Source organism: Artibeus jamaicensis, unplaced genomic scaffold (assembly GCF_021234435.1).
Source record: "Artibeus jamaicensis isolate MK-2021 breed Jamaican fruit bat unplaced genomic scaffold, CSHL_Jam_final contig_1998, whole genome shotgun sequence".
Lineage (NCBI taxonomy): Eukaryota > Metazoa > Chordata > Mammalia > Chiroptera > Phyllostomidae > Artibeus > Artibeus jamaicensis.
In genome coordinates this window covers 23,076,954-23,101,749 of record NW_026521407.1, presented here as the reverse complement: position 1 = coordinate 23,101,749, position 24,796 = coordinate 23,076,954, and the positions used below count along the sequence as shown (strand labels likewise).

Below are 24,796 nucleotides of genomic sequence, written 5' to 3'. Positions count from 1 at the left end.
ATTTTGTAAAGGTGAGTGTTGTTGCATAAAACTTTGTATAATCTGTGTTTTTTTGACCTGAGTGGTCTGGCTTTTTCTGAAGCCCTTGGGGAGAGAGGTGTGCAGGTGTGGGGAGGCAGAACACCCAGCCGCTTCCACAAGACCAGCTTTTAATGTGACCATGAGTGGAAGCACGAATAAATAAATGCCGGGGAGATGGAAAAACCAACCAAACCTCAGAACATCAAACCCAAACATCAGGAAACGAAACGGATCTCTGACAGACAATAAAAGCCCCCCAAAGAAACAGAGTCGGACCGTACAAGCCATGTCACAGGGAGGCAGGACGATGTGGGCACCGTGAATGAGTGCTGGAGCCACCCAGGCCACCACGGGCGCTGGGACGGGAGAGGGTGGCCCCAGGCGCCCCATGGGCCAGCTCGGGGTGGGCAGGGGGCTGTGTGGGCAGGTTGAGAACCTTCACAAACTACACAAGGACCTGACGTAGTCAACAGTTCTGCGGTCTCCCCTTCGACTGTGCGGCTGTGATTCCAGCGAGGTCTCTTGGTGACTCTGGGGCTGGGACCCAGCCCTTCCACACAGCTGCAGAGTGGCCGTGGGAGGCCACACATGGAGGGCTGTCTTGTACAGAGGCAGACGTGGTGGCGGCGCCGTGAGAGGTCTGGGCATGCAGGTGCTTTATACATCTGGCAGTGAGGTGTGATGGCAGGTTGGTTCGTGACGGTTCCCGAGTGTGACTCATTTCTCCTACGGGGGACGCACGGCGGGGGCCGAGGAGGCGTCGCATCAGACAGGGCCATAGCGAGGTTTTGGCAGAGAGTTTGCTACGTGTGCATAGGGGCTCTTGCTTCTTTCTGTCATCAGGGGCCATCCCGCCCGTGGTCTCCTGTCCCGGGTCTTGGGCCTCAAGGTCTGTCTGTGGTGTGCTGGCGGTCCGAGGGCTGTCAGCAGGCAATCTCCTCCAGGGTCCCCAAGGCTGTCTGCAGGGGCACGTTCACAGTGTGGCTGATGGTTTCGGAGTGGTTTGGCATCGTCTCACAAGTGCTCTGGAGGGGAGAAGAAGGTGGGTGTTTATATTAAAAAATTCATCAGGTGCCCCTGGCAGCCTCAGGGACCCTGCTCCTCCCCTGTGGGCTCCCCCAGGGCACCGCTGCTCCTGCCTCAGACACCCCATGCACCCCGTGGTTTGCCATCTCAGGCCTGAGGCTGAACAGGCCACCTGCCTTCAGAATGCGCACCTTTTCCCACCCAGGTGCTCCTCATCCTGGGCAGGAAAGGGCTCTCTGGTGATGGGGTTTAGCAGCTGACTTGACCTGTTCTCCCAGAGGTCCCCTGATGTACCACTGGAAGCTACATCTGAGTGATGTCTAGCTTTACTGGGACTGGATAGCCCATCCTATCCTTGTCCTCAGGGGGCCCCCTTGGGACCTACCTGGGGTGAGGAGGGGTAGCCTGTGGCTAGGCCTGGGGCAGGGGGTGCCGTTGCTGAGACCAAGCTGCAAGGGCGGAGGCCTTCAGCAGCCAGAACCAGAGCTGGTCACAGCTGCCCAAAGGACCTTTGGGCTTAGCCTGGCCACAGGGAAACATCATCCTGCATCTCCGAGCAGGGTGTGGCTGAGATGGCTGTGCCTCTGAGGAGGTTCCTAGGCTGTCCTGGGCTGCTGCAGTGGGGGAGGCTGGGAGGGATGGGAGTGGACAGACTGGGAGGCTGTGTCAAGACTTTGGAGAGATTTGATGAGGACGATACTGGGGGAGAGGGCAGGTGTGGAGGGGGAACCTATGACTGAGACCTTCTGAAGGCAGGAGAGAAGGTAGGGTTGGGGAAGGAGCCTGCACTTGCTGAGCCTGAACTACTGTTTAGTTATATTTGAAATATATTTCAATTATATTTGAAACCAGGCAATGCTGATGTCTTTACAGGCGGGTCTCACTTCATCTGAATGTCAGCCCTCACTGTGATGAGGCAGATGCTCAGGGAGATAGTAGTTGTCCCCAGGCACACAGCTAAGAAGCGGGGACCTGGGACCCATGCTCAGCTCAGTCCAGAGCCTGGGCCCCTCCCACTCTGCCCCTTCTCAACAGTAGCAGTCTCTGCTCACAGAGGCTGCAGGAGCCTGAGAGAATCAGTGTGAGATGTCAGGCCTGGGTGATGGGAAGGGCAGTGGTGTCTGGAGCAGAACCGGGAGCCAGGGACACCTGCACCCGATAGCCGAGGGCAGAGCCCAGGAGTGACTGGGTCTGGGGAGGAGATGGACAGCCGTGTGAGGGCTACCCCTCCGGCTCCGGGAGAGCGAGGTAGAGCAGAACAGCGGTTAGGGGAGCTCTGTGTCCAGTTCCGATGTCACCAGCAGTGTGACCTGGCCTCTGGACCCCAACTGCCTCAAGTATAAAATGGAGATAAAAATAGACCTCTCTCTTTGGTGACCGCATGGCTGAAATGACCTGGTGCTCTTGAGGTACGTAGTGCGCCTCTGACCGTGTGCAGGAGTACGGTGGCAGTCAGTGGTGATGGGGGTTCTGCTGCTCCAGGCATCACAGGGCCCCGCACCCTGTGTCTCCCTCAAATGGAGTAGAGCACCAGGGAGCTCCCTGCTCACAGTTTGCCACCCCAGGGAATAAAGGAACAGATCTACACTGAGCATCTCTGGTTCTCCCACAGCCATAAAATGGGAGTGGCCTCCTGGCCTGGGAGAAGCTGGACTGGGCCAAGCAGGACCAATCCTTGGAAGCATCTCCTGGTATCCACTGCATCCATACCTTACTGTCAGGCTTTGGGACCAGTCTCAGAGAGAGGCCCAAAGTAAAGTCTTGGGTCTGGGAGCTGACAGGGTGGCACATCCATGGGAAGGTGGATGCCGAGGCATGCCCCTCCTGCTCTGGCCCCAGTATCTGCTTTCCTGTCGTCTGTACAAACCAGAGAGGCAAATCGACCTACAGCCCACAAGCTGCTCTTACCACATTCTCGTCGTGGCTCCCTTCATCCTCCTCTTTGCCAAGTAGGTCTAATAGCTTCTCTTTGATCAGCTGCAAGAAAGGCAGGGAGCAAGGGGTCAGGCTGAGGGGATGGTGAAAAGACAGCGAGACCTCTCTTCGTCTGGCTCAGCTGGGGAACCATAGCAGTGACAGTAACCTGGGCTGTGGCTGGATGAACTGTGGCAGGGGTCCCGCCTGGCAGCCAGCCGTAGGAGCCCCTGCCTGATCTTTGGGCTGCATTGGGATTATGGTGCCAGAGCTTGGGCTTGGAAGGAGGGCCTCGTCTTGCAGTGTGGACCGCCTTCCCCGGTGGCTGGGGAGTGTGGATAAGTGGTTTGTGTTGGCATGGCTGGGCCCCTGCCTGCCCTCAGGAGCAGCCTGGGAGCAGCCTTTCTGAGGCTGGGCCCGGGGGACAAGATTGCTAATAACTTTCCGGGCCTGTCAATGTCATAGTTCACAAGATCAGGGCTTGAGGTTGGAACATTTTATTGTTAGCAGTAAAGGGTAGTGGTTAAATATGTTACCTAGTGCTATTCGACTTCCCTAACTTTGTACAGCTTCTCACAAACACTAACAAAAGAAACAGAATAAAATCTGGCCATGGGACATGGTTTGGGTTTGGGGAACAAGGTCACCATGCTGAGAGGCAGGGTATGGGACTCCAGGGAGAAAGGGGCCCTCCAGCCCCACAGTGAGCAAACTCTGGCCATCGCCAGCCCTCTCTGGGAGGCAGACCCTGCTCATGGGCCCTGTTTGCTGGGCCGAGACTCAGTGGTCCTGGGCCTGTGCAGGCCTGGGCATGCCCAAGGCCTTCTGGAGCCCCTGGAGTAGCTGGGTCTGGGGAGATATGGGCAGGAAGGCTGACAAGCCCCAGGTGCTCCCAATCCTAGAAGCTGCCCTCACTGAGAAGCTTCCAGGAGCTTCATCCTGGCTGCCCCTTAAGGGAGACATCTCCTCAGACTGTTGGCAGCCAGAAGCAGCAGGTGCACCCTTGCTCTTCTCAGGACTGAGAAAGCTTGCTGGGAAATGCCCCTCACCTCAATCTGCCTTGAACACAAAGGTACCACTCAGGTGACCGGCCACCCAGAGGGCAGGTGTGTGTGTGTGTGTGTGTGTGTGTGTGTGTGGTATATTCATGTACATATGTTATGTGCATTTATATGAGTAGTATGTGTGAGTGTGGTACAAGTGTGTGTGTGGTGTGAATGTGTGCATGCATTATGAAAGTGTGGGCACAGACACTCCCATGTGTGAGTTGCCACGTCCAGGCTTGCCATGGGAGGGGCTCAGAGCTGGCTTCAGGCCAGTCTCCTCTCCTCCTCGTCGCTTCTCCTCCCTCCGTGCTGGTGTAGACAGCCCACTGCTTTTCCCCCTGTAGGACCATGGCTTCGTCCCCCTTGCATCCATCCCTTCCCCATGCCTAGGACGTGGTGAGAGACGATATTGATGGACAGGGAGGAGAGAGCAGGCTCTGGCGGACAGAAGCTGTCTTCTCCCCCAGGCTTTGATTCTGGATGGTGAGGTAGGATGAGGGACCCGCACATGGTCATTTCCCCATGAGTAATCCCAAGTCTTACCTCATAAATATAATCAAAGAGCTCTAGTATTGTGAGGATACTAGCACCAATAAACAACCCCATCTGGCCACCAATATCACCTGGAGAGAGACAGAAAAGACCAAAGGTTTGGCTTTACTCATAACACAACTAGGAAGGGGCAAACAGACCAAGAACTCAGAAACCAGACCTTCTAAATGGCTCCCCTCCAAGGGGAGCCTGGGCTTGTAATGGAAAGGCCAGGCCTTTGACAAGTCCCTCCCTGAGCACACAGCTCTGAGAGCTGATGGTCTGCAGCACCCAGTGAGGATGGGAGCCAACCTGAATGCTTAATGGAGGCTTCTAGAATAGACCTCATAGGTTAACAGGGTTGCCAATTATATTTGAAACCACACTGACTGGGCCTTGTTTTGGCTCTGGCTGGAACTAGAGATAAGACATGTGTGGTCCTTGCCCTGGTCAAGGGAACAGTCTAGCCTGAGGCACACCTGTCAGGTGTCTTGGGTGTCTAGAGCAGTGTCATAAGAGGCTTCCACTTACTTTCAATCATGACACGGCCTTGGGGGCCACCTTGGGGTGCCATTCCCACTTGGGATGAGGCCATTGCCAGCAGCTCCTATCTCCCTTACCGGAAAGTAAATACTCTTTTGGTCTCTTTCTAGAGCAGAGGTTCTCACCCTGGGGTGGATAGGCCCCCTTGACCCAAGTTATTCCAGACTGGTCTTCAGATCCCCCTGCATCCAACCTCTGGGAGACTTGTCATCAGTATGGATGCCTAGACCTACCCTGGGCCTACAAAACCAGAATCTCTGGGGTGGAGGTCTGGAAGTTAGGATTTATAAGTTCCCCAGGTGGTCCTTGGGCCCACCAAGTTTGAAAGCCACTCTCCTGTGGGAGCTTCAGATGCTCGGAGACCTCCTGAATCGGAGGGAAAGCACCGTGTATGTGCACCTGGGCATTTGTAGTGGAAGAGCTCATATTTGAGAAGCTACTGTCCGATTCTCCAAGGGGTAGTGATCCCCCAGAAGCCCTAGGCTTTTGCCCTACTGTTCTTGGGGATCCAGGCTTGGAGTAGCCACCAGTTTGCTGTGTGGCTTTGATAAGTCCTGACCTCTCAGTAGCTTTGCCTCAAAGGACCCTAAATGGTGGAGGTCGTTGAGAGGGGGGCTGGAGGCCTTGGGCCACAAAGTCCTTTCCAGCTGTGTGACTGGGCTGGGGAGAGTGCTGGGAATGGGGGGTGCGGGTGGAGGTGGGCTGCAGTCCTCCTGGAGATTCGGGGCTGACCTCTTGGTCTGAGAACTTTCTGATGGGTGCCTCTGCCCACTTCTACCCTGATGATAACTGGGAGCAGCCCACAACCCCCTCCTGAACAAGCCGAGGTCATAGGGAGGGGTTCTTCCTGGCGGGACTTGGTCCTGGGCTCAGAAAGGCTCCCTTCATTCCTGTCTTCCCTCTGCTCACTCCAGTGTCCTCAGTGGAGGTTTACTGGGGAGTGTGCACTTATGTGTGTACATGTCAGGTGTGAGTGTGTTTGTATGTGCATGAAGTGTGCCTGAGTGTGGGTATGTGCCTGGGTGCTGTGTGTGTGCACTGTCTGTGTAGAAATAGGCAGTGCATCTGGCTATTGATGGCTTTATGTGGGTGGTTCTTTATGTGTGGGGCCGGTGCACAGCATATGTGTGTGCGTGTGCTTTGTGGAGGTGGGCACAGTGTGTCTGTGTGTGTGTAGCATGAGGGAGCTTGCGTGGGTGTGAGTGTGTTTGTGTGAAGGGGTGGTTGAACATGAAGAGTGTGTGAGTCTGCAGGCATGCAGTGCGTGTGCAGGCGGGTCTGTGCAGGTGCTCACTCGTGTGTGTGGCTTATTGTGGTGTGTGTGTGGCGTCGGGGTGTGTGTGCACTGAGGGAGGGTGTGGGCCATGTGGCAGTGAGAGCAGGGTGTGGCTGGGACCGGTGGCTGAGGGTTCACAAGTGCCTCTTGTCACGAGGCCACAGATGGCAGCGTGCTTTTCCGAGCGGGCTATTCTGGGCGGCAGCGAGACGCTGGAGAGCCGTCCCTCCTGACAGATTCAGAGCCCAGGCCCTCCCTGCTCTGTGCACGCGTGTGTGTATGAGTGTGACTGTGAGCTCATGTGGGGAGTGGGGCGACAGGAGGGAGGAGGGATGTCCTGAGTCCTCTCCAGGAAATAAAGGTGGCAAGAGCAGGTGAGAGGCCTGCTTTTCCAGTGCATGGCCACTACCTTGGGCCCAGGGCACAAGTGCCTAAGTTTTGTCCCTTTTGGCCACAAGGGCCCCAGAGGCCTGAGTGACAGCCACCTTAACCTAGCTGGCACCCAGCTGTGGCCCAGCCCCCAGCCTCCAGTAGGAGGTGCAGGAAGGCCCAGATGGTGCCTTGAAACACCAGCTGGGTCCTGGGCCTCTGGCGTGGAGACTGTCCTGGTACCAGAAATGACTATTCGTGGACCTTCTGGGAGCTGGGGCTTTATCACATTTAACTGCCACAACCAACACACAAAGCAGGTTTTATTAGACCCATTTTGCAGATGAGTGAGCTGAGGGCCAGTGAGGAGAAGCCACTTGCCGACATTCTATAGCTGGTCTTTCCTTTATACTTGCAGGTAGAAGGTGCCTGTTCCCTGCCGCCTCCTCACCATTCTCACCTGGTTCAGCTCCCAGAGGCAACAGCAGCTACACTTCTTTGCAGATCCTTTCCTGGGAGTGGGTGGGAGTTGGGAGGAGGGCAAGGGGCAGGTCTTCCAACTGTCCCTCCTCGGGCATCTTGTGAATTTTGTGTTGAGCTGGGGCAGGGTCAAAATGAACTTCCTGCCTCCATTATGTGCCTATGGGACCGGGACTAGGGGGGCAGTCAGGTTTATAGATATCTGGGGACAAGAGAGGTCACCAAGTCTTCTCAATGTAGCAACGTTGCTTTCCAGGAGGGGGCTCCACTGGGGACCAGCCACAGCTCAGCCTTCCCTGGGCCTGATGGCTCTCTGTTCCTGCCACAGCCCCAAGGCCCTGACTCCACCCTGGGGGCAGAAGACCATGGACTCTAACAGGGCAGCTCTGGAAAGGCCCTTCAGTCCTTCAGCCCACCTGCCTCTGTGTGTTGATAGGGAAACTGAGGCAGAGACTGCAGCATGAACTGGCCTAACACCTGCACCCCACTGAAGTTCTTCCCATTCTGGGACAGGAGTAGGGCAAGGATAGAGGGAACGGTCAGTGAGCATAAAGGCCAGACTCATCGGAGGCTCCTATATCTCCACCTGCCTGCCTGCCGGCCACCCGCCGTGCCTACTCTCTCTCACCTCCCGTGAGATGTGGACATTTGTGCAGCGGACACTCCAACTTACCAAGTAAGGCAGCAACTTCATACGCCTTCTTTTGTTCAATTGTCTCGTAATTGAGAGCCTCAAAAAATATATCCAGCACGAGGATGTTCTCTCTGCAGAGGGAATGTTCAGTACCACACATGGGTAGAACCACAGCATCCACAGGGGCCATCTAACACAGTGTTCCCTGGGCCAGGTGGAGAAACTGAGGCCCCGGGAAGTGAGACGACTGGCTCCAAGTGTGAGCTGATTAGTGGCAGAGCAGGGACTCGAAACCAGGAGTCCGGACTCCCAGCCCAGTGCCCCTCACGGGACGGGAGACATGCAGCAGCGGCTCCCTTGGCCCCAAGTCCTCTCCCCCCACTCTCTGTGCACTGCGCAGGAGTCTGCCTGCCCCGCAGTTTCTTGGGCCTCCAAAGGGTCTGCCTGGTCCTTACCTGCAGGGGAGCTCAGGAGTCTCTTTTACTTATTTATTTGGATTTTTTAGGTTGAGTTTATTGGGGTGATATCGGTCCACAGCACCATACAGGTTTTAAGTGTACAACTCAAAAGACAACCTCTGGACACTGCGTCATGTGCCCATTGCCCAAAGCAAAGTCCCCGAGTCCCCATGAGTCCCCTCTTAGCCCACCTCCACCCACGCCCAGGGCTCTCCAAAGCCAATCACTCCTCCCTGCCCCTAACAGCTGTTGGTCTGCTCCACGCATCCATGCCTCCGTCTCTATTTTGTTCGTCATTTAATTTTGTTCACGAGATTCATTAGATAACAAGATCTCACTCAGCTCTTGGTGAGGCTTGTCTGCCCCAGGTGACCTCCCTCACCCACTCCTGACAGTCCCCGGAGTTCCTGCTGGCCTTGACAACAAGCTTCTGCTAGCAGGGGGCTGCGCCCTGGCATTGCCAAGTCAGCTGCCAGAACCAGAGTGGCATTTTAGGGTGGAAACCTATGTCTGGCTGGGCTTGGGGTTCTGGCAGAAGCACTTGGGTTCCCTTTTGTTCCTTTAGGCAGCTGTGTTAATGAGACACATCTCGGCAGGGGGGGTCATTGCTGCCGGCAAATGCCTGCTAAGCGGCAGGACCTGGCACCTGCTGCCATCCAGCTCCTTCACTGTGGCTGACGATGCCCTCAATGCCTCCACCCTCACCCCACTGAACACAAGCAGTCGGGTGTGTAGACTCTAGCCCCAGGCTGGGCTTTGGCGGCTGTGTTGGCAGGAGGGGGTGGCTGGGGAGACGGGAGCAGACCCCCTCTCTCCCTGCAGGACTCTCCGAGGTGCCATTCCAAGTGCCCCCATCTCTTGCCTGGTTTATGGCAACTACTCCTAACAGGTTCCCTTCTTCCCATTTGGCTTCATCGGTCCTCTAAACTGCTTCCCAAAGGGTCTTTCTAAAACTGCTAAACTAATTCAAATTAAATAAAATTACAATTGAGTTCCCGAGTTGCTTAAGCTACTTTTAAAATGCTCAGTAGCTGTGTGTGGCCGGGGGTTACCATGTTAAACACCACAGATATAGAACATTTCTGTAGAATCACAGAAAGTTCTGTTGAAGAGCAGAGATCTAAAATACAAACTTGAGCCTGCCACTCATCTACCTGCAGCTCTGGCGTGGCTCCCTATTTTTTTTAGGATGAAATCCACTTCCTGCTCGCCCCTGAACCCCTGCCTCACACCCAGCTGGGACCCTGTTGCTCAGACCCAGCCACTGGGTCCAGCTTTTGCTTGCAGTTCTTCTGTCTGTCCTGCACTGATCCCTCTGTGGAGCTCCTGCCTGGGCTGCCCTCTTCTCCCATGTCTTTCATTCGTTTATTCTGTTAAAAGGTATGTTTTGAGCATCAGGCCTGTGCCAGACATTCCATAGCAGAGAACCAAAAAGAAAGGTTCCTGCCTTCAGGGAGCTCTCAATCTAGTGAGTCAGGCAGGTGGTACACACACACACACACACACACACACACACACACACACACACACACATGAATGTAGAATGACATAGCGCATGAGTGTTATAAAGAAAGACATGAGTGCTTTGGGAAAAAATAATGGGAGGGGGTCTAATTTAGCAGTCAGAGGAGATGGCATTTAAATGAGGACCTGCATAATGAAGGACTGGTTAGGGGAAGAGTGAGAGGAAAAGCATTCTTGGGGGAGGGAACAGAATGTGCAAGTCCTGCCTGGAAAACTCCTTTGCGTTATTAAAAAAAATTCTGATGCTTTCCTTGACCACGTCCTCATGCAAGGTGCAGCCATCCATCTTCCCATGTCCTTATTGCCTGTTCAGCCTGGGTAGCATTCAGTTGTACACTTGTCACCCCACAAAACTATAAGCTCCTTAAAGGCAGGGGCTGTATCTTAGTCCTCTTTGTTTTCATATTCTGAGAGCTGAGCATAGTGCCCAGCACATAGTAGGTGCCCAGTTAAAGTCTGCCAAGTGAAACTAACTGCGTACCTTTGCCCTTTGCCTTCTCCCTCAATTGCCCCCCAATTTCCTCCTGATCCGTATGCCCCTCCCTACTCCCCACGTGTTCCCTGAGCTTACGAGATATATTTTTCTGATTTGTTAAATTTCTTCTCGAGGTACTTGGCTGAGGTCTTGCTGGGGATCTTCACCATGGAGAGCTCTTTGTTGTAGCGGGTCAGGTTGCAGGGTGTCCTGCAGAGACAGTAATTACTGTCCTTTTCTGCCAGCAGACCTGCAGAGGAGAGGGAGGTGGGGCTCAGCCAGGTGTGGGGACTGGGATCCCTGGGCGCAGAGTGGCCTGCCCAGCAGCAGAGAGGGGAGCAGGGAAGAGGTGCCCTCGGGGTGAGTGAGGGGTGGGGGGATTAGGAGAGAGAGATGCCTGGCTTTTGCTTCAGGTTGAGGGTATGAGAGCTTATAAAAAAAAAGTGCCCACTCTTTCTAGGTTACTCTCAGTTGGTCTTGTTTCCTTCCGCTTCTTTTGTTTTGTTGCCCTTTAAAGACTGTTGAAAAGCACCACTTTTGGAGAATAGGCTGTGATGTCATCCAGGCCCCTTCAACTACCCAGGGCCTTCCTCTCCATCCCTGGCCTCAGCGTTCTCACGCACAAGGCTGTCACAGGCACTTGTGGGAGACCATTGCATCTGACACCCAGGGCTCTGCAGAATTGCCTCTGGGGCTCCCTCCTGGCCAGCGCCCACCTCCTGCTCCCCCTGGGTTAGGACACAGGCAAAGGTTCACAATTAATTTTTATAAGACTTTATTTATTTTTAGAGAGAGGGGAAGGGAGGGAGAAAGAGAGGAAGAGAAACATCAGTGTGTGGTTGCCTCTCATGCTCCCCGCCCCACTGGGGACCTGGTCTGCAACCCAGGCATGTGCCCTGACTGGGGATCACACCAGTGACCCATAGATTTGCCGACACTCAATCCACTGAGCTGCACCAGCCAGGGCAGATTCACAATTCTTCTCCTTAGAGGCAAACTCCCTGCACCTGGATCTCCCTCTCCTCCCTTCTTCCTCGTAGGTGGTTGAAGACACCATTTCCCTCCCTCCCTCCTTCCTCTGTGTACCTCAGTGTTTCTGGATACCGTGGTTTTGTGGAGTCTTCACTCCAAGGAGGGACTTCACCCACATTGAAAGCCACTTCCCGTCCTCTCAGCCAGGCTTTTCCCCCACTGGTCCTCATGGATATGTGATTGCAGAGTTGTCCGGCCCCCCCCCCCCCCGCCTAAAATTCGAGTCTGTATGGCCCTGGCTGGTGTAGCTCAATAGATTAATGTGGGCTTGCAAACCAAAGGGTCACCAGTTCAATTCCCAGTCAGGGCACATGCATGGGTTGCGGGCCAGGCCCCCAATAGGGGGTGCTTGAGAGGCAACTAACTACACATTGACGTTTCTCTCCTTCTCTTTCTCCATCCTTCCCCTCTGTCTAAAAATAAAAAAAATAACATCTTAAAAAAAAGAATTTGAGTTTGTATGATTTAAGAGTTCTCTCTGCTTGTCTCGATTGTAAAGCATTTCCCACACCTGGAGAGAGGCAGGCATGTGGAGCAGGTCTAGCTTTAGGGGTGTAGCTTGTTGGTTGTAGCTCTCTATCACCTGGTTTTGGGCGGGGCAGGGAGGGTGGTGGTGGAGGGAACCAGCTGAGTTATTCCAACCCCAAAACACCAAGAAGGAGGAGGGGGAGTGCTCAGTGCCTTCCATTTGCACATGTGGAATGCACACACAGTGGGCCTTACCTCTTTCCTTTCCTCCACTTTCCTGGGCTCAACTGCTTTGGAATAACCTTGGCCTCCCTATGTGAACCCCCAGGGTGTGTTAGGGGAGATACTGTCCAGCTCCTCATTGAAACCCACTCCTCTCGCTGCACCTCTCTGCGCCCTTTCCAGCCCTCATCCACTGCATCGGCTCCTTCCCTACCCTGCTCTCCACCTCCCTCTCCTGCAGCCACGCCACTCCGTCCAGCCTCTTCCCCCCACCCTCGACTGGTCCCCCTCCCGCCCAATCTCTCTCCCACACCCAGAAGATGTCCATCTCAGGCCCCCCGTCACTCCACGTGTCCCCAGTACTGACCGAGAGCAGGCTCTGCGCACTCCTTGTGCTGCTCAGGGGTACAGAAAGGCGCGTCCCCTGCAAAGGAGAAACACAGGGAGCGGTACTCAGGCAGCAACCCCTCCCCTCCGGGGCTGTGGGAAGGGAGCGCATCTCCTTACAGGCAGGGACAACAGTCGGCCAGTGGAGAGTTGGAAGGGAGCCCTTTACCAGGGCAGCCTGGGGGCGTGGGGCGGGGGGTCCTCATCTGCTTGGTGACCTTGGGCCGGTGGTAACAGGACCTTCACAGATTGCTGTGCTGGTGATGGGTGAGAAAACCCCAATAGCTGGAAGTGGGTGGAGGTAGAAAGCACCCATTGAGCCATGGGCGGGGGTCATCACAGGGGCACCCTCTGAAGTAGGAAATACTGTATCTTGCTCTCCCAGGACACCTGAGTGGCCGTGAGGGAGCTGGGCTTTGAACCCAGGTCAGCGTGTGCCTGAGGTGGGGGCTCTTTCTACCATACCACAGTGCTGTGTGTGAGAAGGGCTGCTTTGTACGTTGCTCTTCGCTGTGCCCTGAATTCCATGTTAGTAAGTGAGAGGCCGGTCACAGTGTCGTGGGTGGAATCATGGGACTTTCCACTGCTTGCTGTTCGCTCAGGTTCCGTGAGGGAAACCTCCCTGGCAGGTGACCCAGGTCGGGCACTGGAAGGGTAACACGAACCCTTGTTCAGCTGTCATTTCTGGCATGTCTTTGTGGGAAGCAGGACCTAGTCCGTTTTCTTTTACCAAGTGCTAAAGTGAAAGTTTGCCAAGATGTCTTGTCTTTTATTTCTAAAAAATACTTTGTTTATTTATTTTCAGAGAGAGAGGAGAGGAGGGAGAAAGAAAGAAAGGGAGAGAAACATTGATGTGTGAGAGAAAAATTTTCTCAAGAGAAAATTCGATTGGTTGCCTCTCACACATGCCCCAACTGGGAGCCAACCCAGGCATGTGCCCTGAGCAGGAATCGAGTCAGTGGCCTTTCGCTTTGCCGGGAGATGCTCAACCCACCGAGCCAGGCCACTCAAGGCATAAAGTCCTTCCCTCACCACATCCCCAAACACTGTGTTTTTCAAGGGCTGAGGGGCTGTTGTGCTTCCTTCTTTCCAACAATAACAATTTAATTGATACATTTTCCTTTTGCCCTGTCTTCTAGGCAGCTCAGAGGTTATTTTAAAGATCAATAATTATAATCTTAGACTACCGAATAAATTACTGATTACTAATGAAAAACTTCAAAATTTAGCTGTGAAGATGTTCATTTCAGCATTGGTTATATCAGAAAACAATTGAGGATGAACTAAATGTTTAATATAAGGATTTTATTAAATATACTTAAATAAAACATGTTATAAACATGAGATAGTAGCTGTTAAATATGATAACAAACTTCCTGGAACGTAGTAGGTCTTCAGTCAACAAGACTTCTGGTTCTTCCCGTATGCTAACATAACCATTGACTTTTGCAGTTTACATAGCATTTTTATGTCTAGCCTAATTTTATCCTCATAACAACTAATGTTTCTGTTTTAAAGATAGTAAAGGTGAGAACAGAGAGGTTTAGAAACTTGGGCCAGGACTCACAGCAGGTGAGTGAAGGAACCTGAGCTAGAAGCCAAAGTGCCTGCCTCCAGCCCCAGTCATCCTTCCATGATGCAACACCAAACTCCTCCTGCCCCACTCAGCCCCAGCCCGTCTGCAAGGCTGCCTCTGGGAGATGGCCACATGCACTGTTAGTCTGCATGCACACATTTACTTGCTGGCTGATGGACTTTGCCTCATTTGGAAGAGTGCTGGACATTTGGATGCAAGAAGGAAAACATCTAAATGAAAGCAACAAACATCTGGATGTGTGAACATGCACCACATCAGGATGCAACAATCGCAAGCATCCAGGTATCTGGACACAGCAAACAATTGGCCAACATATTGAACATTGGGAAGAATGGTTTCCAAACATGTGGACACTTCTGGACACCAGGATGGTGTCTCGGTTGCTAGAATGGATACTTCTATGTGCCCTCTAAATGTTTGGGCACCAAATAAGAGTTTTCCCAGAATGGCACCCCTTTGGATGCTTGTGGAGTTGGCAAAGTGTTTCTCATCAGGGTGAGAAATGCAAAGAAAGTCCCAGGTAGTCCCTGGTGGGGCCCTGCAGCCACTCCTCCCCTGACACTGACCTGGCATGTGGACCATGCGGCAGTTGCAATTCTCCACGATGTAGCGGGTCTCACAGTCAATTCTACAGGCGGTGATGCTGTAAACAGGAAAGAAGTCGAGTCCCATCTCTGAGGATCGGCACTCACCCCATGGTGGGGGCAGGTATGTGAGCTGCAAGAAAGGAAGAAAGGGGCAGCAGTCAGCCTGGGAGGCTCAGCCTCGATGGATTCAGTGGCTCATTCATTCACTTGTGCAATCAACGAATAATTATTGAGCATCTACTACATGACAATCCAAACTCCATTGACCTCACATGCCTCCAACAGCTGGCTCTAACCCTAGTTTTCCTGTCTCATCTCTCAGAACCTTTCCAGAAATGCTGATCTTTGCAGAGTGTTTTACACATGCCACATGTCTTAGCACCTCCACACGTTCTCATCTCCCATCCCTTGGAAGGACCCAGTTAAGTTCCACCCTTTTTCCTTGGGACTCAGGACCTGGAGGATGAAACACTGAGGAGGACTCAGGATGAAGTGGCCTTAGGCATAAACTGTGTTATTTAGGATCCTTGGCCCTGACTAGAGCAGATCTCCAGTGTCACACTGTGCACAGACTCTCGGGAAACGTGTCACTTGTTCTCAGAGGTCTGATAACCATAAAATGTTCTAACAACTACGGTACTTGCCTGCTGGGGATGGAGAGGGTGAAGGATGCGGGAACTAATGGTTGTTGAGCACTCACTATGTGTTAAGCCCCAAGCCAAGTCCTTCATATACATTTTTTTAAAAATAAAAAATACAGTAAAATGCACACATTTTCAGTGCACAGTTTGATAAATTCTGAAAAATGTGTACACCTATGTAGCTGCCACCTCAATCAAGATATGACATTTTTTAATCCCCCTAGAAAGTTTCTTCCTGTCCCTTCCCGATCAACGCCCCACCCGCCCAGGCAATCGCCGGGAGGGGTTCTGTCACCTTTGGTTGGCTTTGCCTGTCCCCTCACTTCACACAGATGAGAACTTACACTGTGCTCTTCTGTGTCTGGCTTCTTTGGCTCAACAAAATGTCTGTTACACAAAATAAACTTCACAACAAAGATATTACATGAGATAAAAGGGGTTTTCACACTGATCACAGGATCGAGGGGATATAAAAATTCTAAAGATGTATTGCCTAATGGTTACTTTAAAAAATACAGGAACCAAAAATTGACAGAAGTAAAAGGAGAAATAGACACACCCAGAGTAGAGATGTCAACACTGCTCTCTCAGTTGATGAGTCAGGAGACAGAAGGTCAGCAACAATTTAGAAGATTTGAGCTACCCTATCAAACAACTTGACCTAATTGCCTTTTAAAAAGCACTATCCAAATAATTTTGGAATTCACATACTCTTTAGGTGTACGTAGGTCATTCGCTTTGATACACCAACTGCTGGACTGTGAAACAAATCCCAATAAATAAAAAAAAACCCTGTAGGAAATATCTTTTCTGACCAAGGATAACTAAATTAGAGATCAATAAAAATAAGTAAAGAATAAGACAAGTTAGCAAAATTAGAAAAGAAAGAATATCTCTCCTTATCCCATAGACATTTAAAAATAACAGGAGACTATTACATACAACTTCATGTTAGTACATTAAGGAACTTGGAGGAAATGGACAATTTCCTTGAAAAAAAAACACGGAACTTGCACAAGAAATAGAAAAGCATAAATCTTATGCTCACTGTTTATCTTTTCCCATTCTTTCTTTCTTTGTTCTTTTACATTTAATCTATCAGAATATTTATGATTGAGGTAATCTCTTGGAAACAACTGATTTTAGTATTGCTGTTTTATTCCATCTGAAAAGATTGGAGGGTTTAGTCCACTTAACATTTAATGTGGTCCTCCACACCACGGAGCGGAGGCTCCCTGTCTTGCTTTGTCTCTTATTTGTCCTCACTGCTATTTCATCTTTTGCTATCTTGTTCCTGACTCCTTTTGTATTAATTTAATATTGTTTTAATAGTTCATTTCATCTCCTCTACTGGCTTTTGGTTTACACCCATTTGTATTATCATTATTCTTGGTTGTTGCTCTGGGATTTACAATATGTGGCCTACCTTGAATTAATATTGTACCCCTTTGCATATAGCTCTAATTCCATCCCTTCCTGCTCATCATTCTTCCAGTGCTGAATTTCCCCTCGATATTGGTTCTCTTCAGGCTGAAGAACTTTTCTGACTAATTTTTGTGCTATGGGCATGTATTGTATTTTACTCTTGGTTTATTTATGGCAGATAGTCTCAGTTTTGTCTCTATTTTTGAAACGTGTTTTGAGTCTATATAGAATCCCAGGTTGTGAAGTGTTTCAGCATTTCAAAATGTCGCACTGTCTCCTGGCCTCCGTTGTTTTTTCCTGATTTTTCAACCTTTCTGGCAACCCTGACCTCCAACTTGTGGCTGTTTAACTCAGTGACAGCTGCTTGGTGCTGGAGCTCCCCCCCACAACCCCGTGTTCCCTTAGAACCAGACGTGGCCTGGGGGGAGAGGCCAGAAAAATAAATGTGCACCTCACCCAGAGCAGAGGCCCCCATCCTCAAGGGCTGTAACCCTCCTGTTTCTGCCTGCCTCTATATCATCAAAGAGTAGTTTTAAAATATTCTGCGTAATTACTGTTTCCAGGAGACTTTGTCTGATAAAAGCTATTCCTCCATTACTGAGAACTCAGATTCTCCATGCTTCTTTTATTTAACACTCACAGGACTCCTCTGAGGGAGATGTTCCTGTTCTCACTTTATGAATGAGGAACCTGAGTATTGGAAAGATTAGGCCATCTGTTCGAGATCACACGCCTGGCCAGTGGCAGAGCCAGCACGCGGTCCTGGGAATTTCTGACTCGAACCTCGTGTCAGTCACACTCTCCGGCATCGTCACTACAGGGAGTTGAGGGGAGAGAGGGGGAATCACACCAGGGCGGGCTTTTCAGAGCTTGTCCCTTTTGTTTCTGTCTAATGGCTCCTTTCTTCTTCCCTGTTCGTGCAGTTTTGCTTTACTGTCCCATTTTTCTTTGGTGTTTGGAAGTTGACCAGACCTTTGCACAAAAGTCCTGCATGATTTGGATAGGTCACTGTTCTTTTCTAAACCTTAGTTTCCCCATCTGTAAATAGGAAGCATTAGGGGGTTGATTTTCAATCATTAGAATGGATTCAGTCTCCTACATGGCTCAGTATTGGATATACAAACACACAAACTGACTTTTGGCAAGGCTGGGGATCTGAAATGATGTATACTAACTTTGGGGGGGGTTCATTTCTTTTTCGTCTACTAAAACAGGGTCCCGCCATGGGTGGCCCGAGTAGGTAGCTGGTGAAGCTCTGTTGGGTGAGCCAAGGTCTGGTCAGGGTCACCACATTCCTTTCTTGGCAGAAGCCATGATCCAGATACCACCGCCCCCTGCTGAGGCTGGCTCCTCATTCATTCCACCAGCGTTTCTGAGGCCTCACACGCCACAGCAGCTGGAAAATCAAAGCGTGTACAGTATCAACGCCTGCTTACCAGTGAGTGTCTAAAAGTAGGTTGGAGTATTGGTTTATCCTGGGCAGCAGTGCCCTTGGGGGACCCTGAAGCACTGTCTTCAAATATCTGAAGGGCTGTCTCGGGGAAAACGGATTAGATTTGTTTTCAGGCATCTCCAGGGAAAGACCGACACCAGAACAGTTTGTAAAAGGGGTAGTGGAGACTGTGATAGCAGTTACTGATGTTGCAGGCACCGGGGTAGGCACGTTACACGCATCACCTTCTTTAATCTTAAACAATTTTTTAATGTATTGATTTGAGAGAGAGAGAGAGATCAGTTTGTTGTTCCACTTATTTATGCATCCATTTGTTGATTCTTGTATGTGCCCTGACAGGCGATCGAACCCATCCCCATCATGAGGGGTGTTCAAGGAGAAGCTACCCAGCTACCTGGCTGGGGTGCAAAAGAGAGATTCAGACAATGAATATGTAGTGAATGGGGTGACTTTTAAAGTCTCTTAAGTCCCTATGTTTAATCATGGACTCTAAATATATTATTGCGATTTAAGAACCAGAAGCAGTGCAGTGAGACAGACAGAGCCTTGATCCCACTCTTTCATGGGCTGGTCGTGTGGCGTGGGGCAGACTTCCCAGCCCCCATCCCCAGCACTCAGTCTCCTCTGGTTAAATAAGTGCCCAGAAGCTGGTAGGTGCTCACCAAGCCTTGGCTCCCATCCCGTCCCCTAAGAAACTCTTTCATGTTTTCCCATCCTTTCATTTATTTAGCAAATAATCTAGCTCCACCTCTGCTCGCCTTACAATTTGATTCTACAGCCAGCAAATCTCCCTTTTCTGGTATCACATTACTTTGAGTTGGGTTTATTGGGATCAGGCTCCTGCCAGTGAAGACGTCCAGGTCAGAACGACACCAGGCAGCTGGATCTCGGAGTCTGAGCTGAGAGAGAGGTCTGGGTCGGAGATGGAAAGTGGGAGGCTTTGGTGTGTAATGAAGCTGTGGGGGCGGGGTGGGGGGCAGCCCAGGGAGAGAGGAGAACCACCCAGGATTGAGCCTTCACATACATGTTCCTGCATTTACTTGACTGCTTGTCCTCCCTTCTGCGTTTTTCTCCCTGTGCTGTGGGACAGGTGGCTTGGGATAGTTGCTTAAACTTTCGAACTGAGCAAAGAACTCAGAACTTTTGTGAGTGAATATTGGGGTGCTTGCTTTTCTTGCTCCACTCAGTGCCTTGAGGCTTCTCTTTACAGCCTTTTTATTTTGTCGCTAAGAGCTTGTGTTTGCTCCTCCCTGCCCTGGGGACGTCCTGTGTTGGTCCTCAGCCACTAGTTCCCCCAGCCCATCCCAGCTCACAGAGCCCGAGGCAGGGCAGCAGGTGGCGCTGCAGGTAGCAGAGCAGCTTAAGGCCTGTCTGCAGTCTGAGTGATCCAAGGGTGTAGGACATTCTCGCAGGACCTTGCCAAGCTCACTTGGCCTTTTCCTGTGTCTGCAGCCTGTGCCTGTGGCCTTGGCTGGGATGTCACTGTGGAGGGGGGACAGGGGTGTCCTGAAAGGATGATGAAACTTCACAAGAATATATTCATTCTGCTCCTGGAAAGGGTAGGAAAGGCAAGAGGAGAGAGAAAGCAGGAGGGAGACAAGGAGAGAGACCCACCTACCTCACCTGATGCCCACCTGGCTCTTTTGTTACAGTAGCCAGTTGTCCTCTTGCTTCAGGGATGACAGAAGGTGCCCACCTGGACCAAATCACTTTAGGCTTGAGGGTACCCCTTCAGGCTCCTCTCTGGCCTAGGTCAGGGTCTTGGTTCTGGTAAACCTGGCTTCCTCCTCTCCCTCACTTACCCACACGGCTGAAATCCTGGCTCTGTGTCTGCTGAGAGCAGCTGTGTGAGGAGCTCGCTGGTACTCTGTGGTCAGGCCCATTTGGGGTTCCATCTTGTCTCTGCCACTTGCTGGGGGGGGGGGAACCCTGAGCAAGTGGCTGAACCTCTCTGACCTCTGCTTTCTCTGTGAAAGTCACCCTGAGGTACTAGCTGCCTCTGAAGGCGGCTGGGAGTTTTGGGCACGAGGTACACATAGCCCAGCCTTGACCGACATCTTCCAGCCTCTGTGAGGTCATATGGACAGGTTGTGAATCTCAGACTCCTCTGAAGTTCCCAGAAAGCCACTGGAGGCATTAGAACACATGGAAGGTGCCAGAAAGAGTAGGAGGAGGGTCTGCATCAGAGCAAAGCCGCCTCGCCTGCCCAGTCCCAGTTCCTCTCCTCCTTTTTCTCTCCTCACCTGCTGTGCTACCCTTGCCAGGAGCAGCACCAACACAGTCTCAAGTTTTCCCAAGGGAAGGCAGGTCTAGAGGAATTCGAAAGTTAAAATGTTAAGATGTTTTTCTCTGCCTTGTTCTGTAACAAGACGAATCATCTCACAGAATGCCTGGTGCATAACAGATGCTAAAAACACAGGAGCCATGGTTTCGCTGTGAGTCATTCCTGACCTCCCGCCTCCCCCCAGGGGTCGAGGGGTCAGCTCACAGAGGGCTGTGATAGCAACACAGCCGCCTGGCTGTGCCTTTGCAGCCCTAACCCAGACACACACTCCAGTGACCGGAAACACGAAGGGACGCTCTGACGACCTGTGGCCCACACTTGTTTTGCGCTGCCTCTGAAGTCTCCGCTCTGGGATATCCACCCACATGTTATTGGCCAGAAAGCCAGCGCTGAGCAGTTTTGACCTCCTCCCCACCATCGTGCTGGAATGAAACGTGGTGGGCAGCGTTGTGAGAGGAGCGCTGCTGGGGCTTCTGGGCAGACGGGCGGTCCTGTATGTTGGGAACCCTGTGCTTGAGTCAGCAGGTTTCACCCCCCATCCGGCAGTAACGTTACACAGTTTTACAGATGAGAAAACGGAGGCTCAATCAGGTTACGCACATTTCCCTGGGTCACCGGCTACATTGATTTCAGGTCCCTTGACTCCGAAACCCTGACCTTTTAAAGCGATTTGCCAACTTTCGAAAGCCATAGAACTCCCTGCTCCCACCACTCCACTCTTCAAATCCAATATGACATGGATGGCAATATAACAAACAAGCAAAGGTGAGCTGCTGCGGGTGCAGGTGCAGGTGCAGGCGGGAGCCCAGAATTTTGTGCTCAGTCTTCTGGGCCCTTCAGTGACCCCAGGCATGTCTCGGGAAGCCAAGGCTCACAGAGTTTGAACCCCCACCCGCGTGAACGCCAGAAAATCTTAATCCCTCTGAGTCTTACACATCTGCTCCATAAAATAAGGAGTCTTGGTCAGACAGCGTCTAACCTCTCCCAGAGTCTTCAGTGCTGACGGTATGTGTCTCATGACAATCCCAAACGATAGGTGGGAAGTGGGTGGGCTGCTCTCAGATGATTGATCTGGTCTAAATATTTGGCTCGAACGTGTTTTCTTCCTTTCATGTGTTTAGAGAAATAAATCAAGATGAGGCCAGTGTGGCCTCAGCTCAGAACGAGCAGAGAGCCCTCACTCTGGGGGAAAGTAGCTTGAGAGTGGAGGAAAAGAAATCCCCTTTGTCCTCTGTTTTGCAGAGAACACAGTCAGAAGGGGTGCTCAGCTTGCTCACAGAGGCTCCCATTGACCAGACAGTGCTTAGCCTGAGGGGGGTGGTCTCTGGGGGTGCAGGAACAGGAGTGGGGGGGCAGTCTGGGCTGTTACATAAGCCTCAGAAGGGCTTCTGTTCACCCAGCCAGCCTGGTGGCCCAGCCCAATGTATTCCATTAACCCCTATGCTGTGCCAGGCACTGGGCTGGGCACTGGGTTGAAGAGGTGAATAAAACTGGGCACCTGGCCCTGGCTTGTGTGGCTCAGTGGACTGAGTACTGGCCTGCAAACCACAGGGTCACTGGTTCAATTCCCAGTCAGGGCACATGCCTGGATTGCAGGCCAGGTCCCCAGCAGGGGGTTCATGAGAGGCAACCACAACACTGATGTTTCTCTCTCTCTTTGTCCCTCCTTTCCCCTCTGTCTAAAAATAAATAAAATCTTTTAATAAAAACAAAACAAAAAACAACTGGGTATCTGCTCTCCAGGGGCTTCTGTTTTCTCGAGACCCCTTCTGCCACCTTCTTAGGGTGTGTCCCCAGAGCCTGTGCTCTGTTGTCTTCCTCCTCCCCCAGCCCACACAGCTGAGGGGTAATAGGAATAACACAGTACCACCACCGATAGGCTGTGTTGCCTTGGCTAAGTTACCTAACTACTCTGGGCCTCAGTTTCCTTATCTGCAAAACAGAGCTAATATTCTGCAACTCACAAGGCTTCCCTCAGGGCTAAATGAGACAATAGGCATGGAAGCACCATATTTACATGTTACGGAGGCACTTATGAAAGTCCTTCATTCCATGTGTCAGTCCGGGGCTGGTCCCCCCTGCTCGCCCAGGGGGCATTCCCCTGTCCGGCCACACCCATATCCCTTCCTGCTCACCAGACCTCAGGCCTCCAGTACAGGGTCTGGCACATAGTAGCTGCCTGATACTTGTTTGTGGGATGAATGAATGAGTTGCCAGAGCCATCCCGCTTTCTCCTCGCCCAGGTACAGACGGTGAGTGCAAGGGGCTGCCCTCTCCATGTCAGGCAGCAGCAAAAGACCCACCCTGGTGGTCCCCATGGGCTGTGCACTGAGGTGGACTCTGCACCTAATCACATCTGAGTCTCGGACTAGCCGATGGCAAGTTTTCCTGTGTGATGTTGGGCATGCCACTCAGCTTCTCTGGGCTTCTCTGTCCCATTTGTAAGGGGTGCACTGTGCTCTGAGAGGCCCCAGGTTCTAGGGTCAGGTGGCCCTGTGAGTTCCCCCTGCTTCTAGCTGTGTCCTGGGATTCTCCCCACCCCTCCTTGCCTCATTTTCCACCTTCCACTGCAGAGCAAACTTCTGCCTTGCTCACCCCACTGGACGGGAAATCAGAGCCTGCTTTTTAAGACATAATTTTCAGTTTGATGTTTTTATTGCATCCTGCTGAGTGATTTAAGCATGTTCACAAATGGTTATATTGTACTCTTTTTAAACAATACTAAAAATCCAATCAAATACTAAAATCAAATCTACAAATCAGTTGGTAACAGAGGCAGCAACGGGGTCTCAGGGGAGAAATGTCCTTGCAGGCAGCACAGAAGCAGTGAGGCACCCCATCCTTCCTACCCCCATCTCTGCCAGCTGCAGGGGGAGTTCAAGCCACAAGGTCAAAGCAGAAGAGATGGCATCAGGAAGAAGCACAAGTCATCGTAAAGAGACTGAGCAATAACGACACCTACGGGTTGGAGCACACCTGCTATGTGCCAGGTAGGCGCCTTTCAGGGCACTGTCCCTTTCAGTCCTCACAACGACCCTGTAAGAGTAGGTACTACTTGCCCAGAAGACTGCCTGTAGACTAACTAATGGTGTGGACATGGCTGATGCTTACCGAACCCTTGGTACACACTTGGTACTGACTCCTTCATCCTCGCAACAACCTATGCAAGGATGCCTGTGATCTCCACTGTGTATTCGGGGAGACTGCACATTTTAGTGACTATGGTCATGCATAGTAAGTGGCAGAGCTGGAATTAGAACCCAGCAGACTACACTTTTAATAACTACCTACCCTGCCTTGACTAAAGAAAGAATCTACCACGGGGGTGGGGTCTGCAGGAAGCAGAGGAAATTACTGGGTGGGTGGGTGGAGTGGTGGCAGAGACATGAGACACAGGAACATGTGTTCTTCAGACCCTGATATGGGAGACATTGCATAGGTTCACTGAACAGTTTAGTCCTCATAACAGCCTTGTAAGTTAAATATTATTACCCAACACCACAGAGCTAGGAAGCAGCGGAGGCAGGAATCAAACCCAGTTCTGTCCAGCTGCAGGGCTCCTGACTGGGAGTCAGAAGACATTCTATCTTGGCTTGGCTGCTATCCTGCTGTCCTCTCGAGAGGTCTTAGCTTTTTCATCTGCAGCATCTGGGTTTGACTAGAATACCTCCAGATGCAGTGTAATATAGAACAGGTGGTAGTCTATAAGGCAAACCAGTGACTGCTTCCCCTCCCCCAATTCTGGGCACATGGAAGACATCACCAATCCATCACAGATACGGTCTTAATACTTACATAAACACCGTCATTTGATTGAAACTGGAACTGAGAAGTTCCAATATTTGGGAGGCCTCACCTGCAGAACCCATCAAACTGCACACTCTAATAGCTTCACATACAGTAGGTGAAAATGGTTATGCATTGTGTAAAATACAGGCTGTGACTGCCCTCATGTGGGAGTGTCCTCGACTGGTGTTGGTGCCGTCTGGACCACAGGAGGATTCACCCAATCGGAATTCGGTGCTGGGATCACACCAGTTGTTTGTTGAGCTGGCTGGAAACTAAGTAGTACTGGCTGATGCAGCACTTTAACAAGCAACAAAAATCAATTGAAAAAGTGAATTACCTGTAGTTTGTGACCAATAATAAAATAATAAGGTTATATCCATTGCAAAAGTGTCTGAGTGGAGAGCATGTAGCAGAGCAGGAAATGTGAATTGTTTATGTAAAAGAGCAACAGGATGTTTTTTGAAAGTCATTCTAACATGGCTTTCACCTTGGGCTTGCTGGCTCTAGGTGTATATGCCTCTGAAGCTCTACAGGAATCCTTCTGGCTTTGGTGTCATGGGGCAGACAGCCTCTGCAGCTTTATTTCCATCCATCCATCCATCCATCCATCCATC

General features: G+C 51.4%; 1 protein-coding gene across 3 annotated transcripts in view; it reads right to left on the bottom strand.

Annotated features, from left to right (window-relative positions):
• Positions 1-148: 148 nt before the first annotated feature.
• The window catches only part of ASIC2 (acid sensing ion channel subunit 2), a 925,293-nt gene continuing 900,645 nt past the window's right edge, over positions 149-24,796 (bottom strand). For 2 of the 3 annotated variants that reach the window (XM_053657008.1, XM_037128069.2), the window contains exons 4-10: positions 14,570-14,720; positions 12,387-12,443; positions 10,394-10,547; positions 7,880-7,971; positions 4,551-4,630; positions 2,956-3,024; positions 149-1,046 (exon numbers count right to left, since the gene is read on the bottom strand). In XM_053657008.1, the coding sequence (XP_053512983.1) occupies positions 945-1,046; positions 2,956-3,024; positions 4,551-4,630; positions 7,880-7,971; positions 10,394-10,547; positions 12,387-12,443; positions 14,570-14,720 (705 nt within the window). In that variant the 3' untranslated portion in view covers positions 149-944. The remainder of the gene's footprint in view (positions 1,047-2,955; positions 3,025-4,550; positions 4,631-7,879; positions 7,972-10,393; positions 10,548-12,386; positions 12,444-14,569; positions 14,721-24,796) is intronic. The other variant, XM_037128071.2, reaches the window with a different exon arrangement.